At 36.9% G+C, this 8173-nt stretch overlaps 1 protein-coding gene across 1 annotated transcript; it reads left to right on the top strand.

Moving 5' to 3' along the window:
- Window positions 1-207: 207 nt before the first annotated feature.
- On the top strand, window positions 208-7515 carry LOC127421468 (circadian-associated transcriptional repressor-like). The gene is made up of 6 exons (XM_051664529.1): window positions 208-898; window positions 3375-3715; window positions 3921-3996; window positions 4103-4181; window positions 4301-4460; window positions 5175-7515. The coding sequence occupies exons 2-6, from the start codon at window positions 3377-3379 to the stop codon at window positions 5616-5618; spliced, it is 1098 nt and encodes a 365-aa protein (XP_051520489.1). The 5' UTR covers window positions 208-898; window positions 3375-3376; the 3' UTR covers window positions 5619-7515.
- The last annotated feature ends 658 nt before the right edge of the window (window positions 7516-8173 follow it).

Below are 8173 nucleotides of genomic sequence, written 5' to 3'. Positions count from 1 at the left end.
TGTTGTAGTGTTTCATGGCCCTTTAAAGAGTTATATTTGGGTCTGTTCTCACCCAAAACATACTGGATTCCTTCAGAAGACATGGTTTAAACCACTGGAGTCGTATGGATTACTTTTATGCTGCCATTATGTGCTTTTTGGAGCTTCAAAGTTCTGGCCACCACTGACTTGCATTGTTTGGACCTACAGAGCTGAGATATTCTTCTAAAAGTCTTTGTGTTCTGCAGAAGAAGAATTTTCAGTTTTGGGTGAACTATCCCTTTAACTACTTATAAGGTTTAAAGAGCTAAACCTCACATGACCTCCTTGAGTCATTTGTACACTTTGAGTTAAACTTTTGTTTCATCTGTTTGTTTAAACGAACTGCAGTCACGTTCATAGTAAGACAATAATGTCCTAAAACAAACTGTCCCGTATTACATACAAACTCCTCCTAGTGAGAAACAACAATAAGAACCGTGTGCAAAATGTGTTCCATTCTCGTTCAGACGACCGTAATAGCAGCCTATCCACACGAGTGCCACGTGCGAAGAGGGGGGCATGCAAACAGACGTTACTAGCCAATCACGGCGCAGACGGTTTGGGCTTTGTCCCATTTCTCGACCAATCGGCGAGTTGGCCCTGATCTTTTAGGTAATGAGAGCCCAGCCTGGTAAGGCTTTTGTTCAGCACGTGTAGCAATTCACATGTCGTCCCTCGCTGTCAAGTGACGTAAGCGAAGAAAGGAAGAGTGCGACAATTCTCTCAGGATATTAGTCCTTTCCATCTAGACGTCGCCGGTACACAATCTTATTTAGCAATAAATTATATCCAACTACTTTTGGGAGTACTAACAGCACATCAGGTCCTGTCCGTGTTGTTGAACACCAGTCCATTTGTTGTGGTATCGAACATCAAGGTAAGGGACATTTTGGAATTCTTAAGGGTCGTTCACACCGAACGCGTTTTTCGCGTCCGCTGTTTTTAAAGTGTTTTTCCTGTCTGTGTAAACACGCGCTAGACGGACAGTTACGCTGCGTCTCGCACAGGAGCGCCGCGTTTTTAGACGCCGTGTCAAGTATAAAAAAAAAAAAAAAAACAGCTGTTAAAAACCTCATCACGACATCATGATTTACAATACAAAATTAATTAGAAAAAAGCGGAAAATAAGTTTTGACTACAAAAATGACATTTGATAGTAACCAAAACGTTCTTGTTTATGTTTGTCAGCTGTTATTGCCATTTATTTTCTATTTTAATTTTAATTCCAAGAATATTTTCAACTGTCAATTGGATTAACAGCTGACATGATCACGTTTAAGGATGATGATGCGCATATGGTCAACGAGCTTAGTCAACAACACAGCAAAAACAGTCCTTCAATGTTTAATATGTCTTGCGTCTTTTATAACAACCCTTTTGAACAACGAGCACTCCATCTTGTGAATGTCCAATTTTTGGTAAATACTACTTAAAACCCAGCTGCCTACCTAGACTGCATTGTTTGTCTAGCGCAGTGCCAAATTCTTTCTAGCAAGTCCATTGTTGGCCATCTTCGGAACGCTCTCGGGAGGCTATTTCCAGTCATGCCAGTGCAGCTCCCATCTACTTGAATGGAGAAAGACCACAATCTCAAAAACGGTTGGTCAAGATTACGATCCAAGAACATATTTCAAATCAGCAATACAATTTAATAATGTTGGAACCATAAATTGTGATTCTTTACCTCATATTACGCTAAAACGCGCAATTTTCTCGGCTTGTATAGCTAAGGCGCATGCGCATTAGCGAGTTGATTGACAGGCGATGTCTGTATCTAAAAGGTGATTGGCTCATATTTTACTTATAAGGCGGGACTTCCTTTCTACATCCGTTGACCGTTGGGCTCTAGAGCGTCTTGTTTGGGCGTTCCAATTTCTCCCATTCATTTTAATAGAAGTGGCCCGTCTCTGGTAAATAATATGGTAAATTTGTTTTTCTGGCTCTGTTGTAATGTTGCCTTTCACCTAGTGTACGGGACAACGTGTTACGTTCTTCATTGTTCTTGTTTTAAACGGGATAATTATTGTGCTAAATCGTGTCTTTGGATGTTTTGACATGTACCCTGTGTTTTTCTCCATCTTGCACTACACTTTTCATCCACCTTCTCTCACACACAAGAGAAGTATAAATACATTTTCAGATTTTAAAAGTTGTAGTAGGCCCCTCTTGGGGTGACTTGCCACAGGTGAGCTCTTGCAACCTTCTCACAATATATGTTATATTATAAAAAAGTAATTGCTAAAATTTACCAAAATGTTCTTTCACATCCCATAGGTTGTGTATTAGGCTGCCAGTGGTTAGACTGACTTACAACAAGTGATATTTTTTTTTTCCCCAGTATGTTTTATTATACAAATACAGTATTACATTATTTTAAAACAATATCACTGAAATTCACCAGTGTATTATTTTCTTATTCCAAATGTTGTAGTAGGCTCTGACTGACTTTCTATTGGTCATATTTTCATCATGTATGTCTAATTACATGTATACAGTATTCAAATTGTTTTTTAAATCACGAAATATCACCTAAATAATATTTACACAATATTTTAAAATTTCACCTGTAGTAAGTTAGTCATCCCACCATGAGCCTACTACAACATTTGGAATTCTGAAAATATAATTTTAGTGAATTTTAGAGAATTGTTTTTTCAATTTTGATTTCTGTAACCCTGTATGGGTAGTTATTGGCAAAATCTCACCTGTAGTAAGCCAGTCATCCCACCAGGAGCAGCACTATGTGAAAATACAATTTTTATCAATTTTAATGACTTTTTATTTTGTATAGAATACAGTATACACATAATTAGACATGCTTGCCAAATTTCTTATGTAGTACATCAGCCATCACACTGGTAGCCTACTACAACCTTTAGAATGTGAATTTTTTTTAAATAACAGTGTTTATGCCATTCATTGAAAGCCTATTTAAAGAATGCTTGGATGCTACTGGCGTTTTAGCGCAGTGGGTGAAATTTTCTGATGGTCCCTTACGTAAAGTAGGCGAGTATCCATTATTTAGCCTGCATTAGCCTGCTCTGTTACTTATAGAAAATTGAAGTTTCAAAGCAGATTCTCAGCAGATATGTTCTGTCAGTTATATATTTTACTTTGTTCATTGTTCTGGATCATTTATTGAATGTTTTGATTCTTGTCGGTCTGTTTGTTTGTTTAGTAGGTGAAAGGGACTACTTTTGTAGTGATTAGGGGAAAATATTCATACTTATCAGCTGTTTTGTTTTTCCCTTAATATAAATCACTAGCTACAATCAATTCATTTCTGCCATTTAGTTGTGAACAATCCATCCCCTCACCCATCTCACCTTCTCTCTCTTTTTGGTCTATCCCAGGAATGCTGTCTGCAGGGAGCCCTTCCAAATGGCAAGTGCAAAATTCTCTCTCCTCCTCTCCCAGCCTTCTATACAGTGAGAGTGACCAGACAGAGGATGAATCTGAGGTCTTCTCATCTGAGGGAGAGGCTTCAAGCAGTGTGCCTGATCCAAAGCCATGTTTCTTGGCCGATGGGAGCAACCAAAGTTCAAAATCGCCTCTAACCTTTCTGAACCAACGGAGCATGACTGTTAAGAATGGTCAAACCTGGTGTTCCTTAACATCTCTAGTCTACACCGGTCAGTCATCAGAGTCAGCTCAAAGGACTCCTACAGAGGGAGACTTGAAGTTTGCACGCAAAGTGAGTCTAGTTTCAAAATGCATTCTGCCTCTCAAAATTTTGCATTATAGTATTATCCTGTCCAAAGATATTTTTCTATTTAAAACGCACTTCTGGAACCAAGTTAAAAAGTGTGCAATCAGCCTATTGTGATTTTATGTGGCTTTTTAAACTTTTTATGTGACCATGATGTTGGTAAATGGACATTAATGAGCACCTCTTACAGTGTTCAGAACTGCAGCGGTATATCAGGCCTCTAATGGAGCTGTTGAATGGATTGAAAATGGGTCGATATGACAAAGGTGAGGTGTGGGTATAAATAGGATTATAAATTATTTTTTTACACATTACATGTCATTTGTTGTATTTTGGGTGTGTTTTATTCCTTCATTTTCTTCTTATGGGCAGGTTTGAGTACATTCCAGCAGAGTGTTGCCATGGAAAGACTGCGAAAGATTCTGGGTGTTTTACAAAAACCTGAACTTGGGTATTTCATCTTATTCTGTTGAATTTTCAAGATTAATACTTCTGTTGTGTCCAATACATATCATGTCTTTAGTAAATTATATTTCTCATGAAATCTCATTTTCTACTCTACCGCTTTAGGGAGAAGTATATGGGCACTCTTTTACAGCTGGAGATTATGTTAAAGGTTTGGTTCCCTCATATAATGCCTCAGCATCGCAATACCACCCCTTCACTTCACAGTCCTATCGCTAGTATGCCACCACGCTGGAATCAAGACCAGTTGCATATCCCTGTGAAGGTAAAAGACACTTTCCAAAAGGGAAAACATTCAAGACAAGCAAAATGTTTCTTTTGAGTGTGCACTTTAGCTTACTAGCTGTCTTTCCAGCTTTCTTTGTATTTTACTTTCAAAGACTTGGGGTTGTCTTTAAAGTTGATGTATGCTTTTTTTTTTTTTTTATGTTAAAGGAACAGTTGACTCAAAAATTACAATTCTGTCATAATTTACACAACCTCATGTCATTCCAAGCCAGTATGACTTTTCTTTCTTATGCAGAACACGAAATTAAATGTTTTACTGAATATTGCCGACCATCTTTTCAATACAATGGCAGTGGATAGTGCCTCACTTTTAAAGCGAAAAAAAAAAAAAAGTAGTCCATGCGGCCCGTCCGTTGTATTCCAAGTCTTCTGAAGACATACAGTAGGTTTTGGTAAAAAAGAAACTGAATCTGAAGTCATTTTTCATTGAAGATATTGGTGTCCATTGTGCATTTTTGAGTGCATGAGACAGAGGCACTCATGCACAGCCAAGACCTTGTGCTGTTTTTAGTGCTAAACAATGCGAGTTCTCACGTATGATGCAGAAATGACACACTTCACCTTTACCAAAATCACCAAAGTGTTTGTTTGGCAACATCCCCTTCAGTTTAGGGTTTGTCTTTATGAAAATCAAAAACTTTGATCATTTAATTTATGCTCTAAACTTGATCATCTGATCTTTTTCTTGCAGAAACGCAGATTAAGCTGGTCGGACTCAGACTCGCAAAGTGCCCCAAGTTGCAAACGTGTTCAAGACGAGGATCAAGGACAGAGCTTCAGTGATACCAGCACATGGCTCAGTAGCTCAGAAACCACATATAGTGAACTTGAAGATGACAGTGCAGTCTGTACAAATCAAAAAGAAATGACATCTGAACTCATAGAAAACAGCAGTCTTCTTTTAAAGGAGAAGACGAGAAGGCCGCCTCCACTTGTAATACCACCCTCAGCCACAGATGGCAGCACCTTGGGCACGCAGGACTCTTCTGTGTCCTCCACAACTCCTATTTCCAACCCACCAGCAGACTTAGGGATGGGTGGGAAAGATGTTGTGTGGCCCATTGCAAAGGATTCTGTGGACAGAGACGGGCCAAAAAACAAGTGCACACTAAATTATGTTCCACAGAGATGTTAAACACATAGCATTAGTTTCTCTTGTCCAAAACATTTATTGAAGCATTGATATTGGGAATTTTTATGCATAAACTGAATAATTAATGTCTCTATTAGTGATCAGACTTTCCATTCTGCCAAACGATATGTACAGCACAGAAGTTATATGTTCAGTATAGCACATGTTGAAAAGTAAGATTTGTCTGTTAAAATAGTTCCAGATTATACATTTCTAAAAGGAATTGTTCACCCAAAAATTTAATTTCTGTCATTTACTCACCTTCATGTTGTTTTAAACTTGTTTCCATTTCGATGGAACACGAAAGGAGATGTTGAGGAATGTTAGCTTTATTTATTATTCATTTTAATTGCAACTTTTGCCATGACTGAAGCGGTTGCCTAATAGAAAGAATGTCATATGGGTTTGGAATAACATGAGGGTAAGTAAATGATGCCAGAATTTACTTTTTTGGGTGGACTGTCCCTTTAAATCTTAAAAGGCCACAAATGTGTCTTAAAGTTTTGTGTCTACAGTCTGAGCTGTAAAGCCAGATCTAGAAACGTGCTTGTGCATGTATCAAACACTCTACTGCACTGCCTTTCTTTAACAGAAGCTGCAACAATATCAAATATATTATGAACAGTGCTGTTACCATAACCTAACTTGATGTCCTTTGACTTGAAGTAAAAACGCTCTGAACACAGAATGAATGGGACACACACGTGTGTGTGTGTGTGTATATATATATATATATATATATATATATATATATATATATATATATATATGAGGATTATATTTTCGAGACAGTTTTATTTATTGGGTCATTACTTGAAGACAGAGTTCACTTAAGCAGCCTTAAAATGACCCTTCAGAGAGTCAGTAGAGGATAATTGAATGTGGTTCATTATCATCGCTCAATGTTGTGTAATTATTAAGGGACTGAAAGAGTTATCTCAGTAACATCAAAAGTTGTGATAAGTGGATGTATTGTGAAGTGTTATATGATACAGAGAACGATTATTGAAAATGTTCTTGCCAAAAACAGTTTGCACATTTATATTGCATTGCTAACATGTTATGATGGCTAACTTTTTATAGTTTTTATTATAGGAGATTGCACAATTTGTCCCTTTTACTCACCCTGAGGTATTTGACCTTTTGTGAATTTAAGCATTGTGACCAATGTTGCTCACTGTAAAGATCGCACTGTAAGGAAGAAAATACTTTTTATTTTATTAAGCTATTTGTTGACTTCTGTTTTCATATGTAGAACATATTCTAACATTAAAGAAACAGTATTTAGTAGAGGAAGTTTCTGCACGAATGAGAAGACTGAGACATGTAGTGGAAGTCATGGTGTAGCTGTATTGAGTATCATATAAGAATAAAGGCCTACATATAAGAGTATATTGTTGGAATCTCATAAAAGAGATTGTCATATGAGGGAAAAGTTCTTTAGAAGACGTATCCTTAAATTACACTTAAGAAAGCTTCACGTGAAGGTAGTATTTTGCAGGATATAGTTTGCACCTTTTTTTTTTTTTTTTCTTCAGAAAAGTAAGCCAGTCTAGCTTTTATCCTCTTATTGTATCAAAGTTGTTGTCATGGTTACTGAAATGTTTTTCAACGTGTTCTACTTTTTGATATTAAATGTTTCCAAGTTTCTTAAGTTATACATAGACCTCTCTTTCTCTGACTGTTTGGACCTCAAATATAGGGTGTCAGTATTAGTTTATAACTTTACCAAGAGTTTAGCAAAAAAATAAAAATAAATAAATAAATCCTAACAAGTGTAGTAAAGGTTCTTTAACACAACTTCAGTATGATATAATCAAAACAAACTTGCACCACCTAAATCCACCACCTATGCATGAGCATCCCCAGCTGAAAGTCTCTATCAAGCCCTGTATTTGATCAAATTTAAAGTTAGTCTGGGAGATTTACCATGGTACATATGGTACCCTTTAGAGCCTCCACAAGTTGAGTGGTAATACATCAAAAATTCTGAAAGAAAAATAACCCTATAAGGTGTGTGGCGGCACCTTGGTACAGTCAAGGTATTAATCAGATGTTAATACCATGGTCTTTAATGATGTTCATGTGCCATAGTACGGTACTCATTAATACCAAAGAAAACACACCATTTCCATGGAACCAAATTTAATTGTTATAACCTGGTGCTTATTTGATTTTTTTAACCTGTGCTTTTGTCAGGAAAGATGGAAGTTTATTCAGTGGTATTTAACAGTTAAAGGAAGGAAGGAAGAAAAAAGAAAAAGAAAGGAAGGAAATAAGGAAGGATGGGAGGGAGGGAAGAAGAAGAAAGAAAGAAAAAGAAGGAAAGACAGGGAGTGAGAAAGAAAGAAAAAGAGAAGAAAGAATGAACGAATGATGCAAAAGAAAGAAAAAGGAAAGAACGATTGAGCAGAAGAAAGAAAAAATGAAAGAGGAAGAAAGAAAGAAAGACAGAAATGGAGGGAGGGAAGAAGAGAAAAAGAAAGACAGACAGACAGAAAGAAAGAAAAAGAAAGAAAAAGAGAGAGGGAGGAAGGAAAGAAAGAAAGAAATGGAGG

This window comes from Myxocyprinus asiaticus, chromosome 30 (genome assembly GCF_019703515.2).
Source record: "Myxocyprinus asiaticus isolate MX2 ecotype Aquarium Trade chromosome 30, UBuf_Myxa_2, whole genome shotgun sequence".
NCBI classification, from domain to species: domain Eukaryota; kingdom Metazoa; phylum Chordata; class Actinopteri; order Cypriniformes; family Catostomidae; genus Myxocyprinus; species Myxocyprinus asiaticus.
Note: the sequence above shows the minus strand (reverse complement) of the source record. Positions and strands in the feature narration are given on the sequence as shown.

Excerpts from the sequence above, each read along its gene's own strand:
- LOC127421468 (XM_051664529.1), top strand. The coding sequence starts at position 3,377 with ATGCTGTCTGCAGGGAGCCCTTCCAAATGGCAAGTGCAAAATTCTCTC. Across the intron at positions 4,182-4,300 it reads TTACAAAAACCTGAACTTGG|GGAGAAGTATATGGGCACTC; the intron begins GTATTTCATCTT and ends CTACCGCTTTAG. Across the intron at positions 4,461-5,174 it reads AGTTGCATATCCCTGTGAAG|AAACGCAGATTAAGCTGGTC; the intron begins GTAAAAGACACT and ends TTTTTCTTGCAG.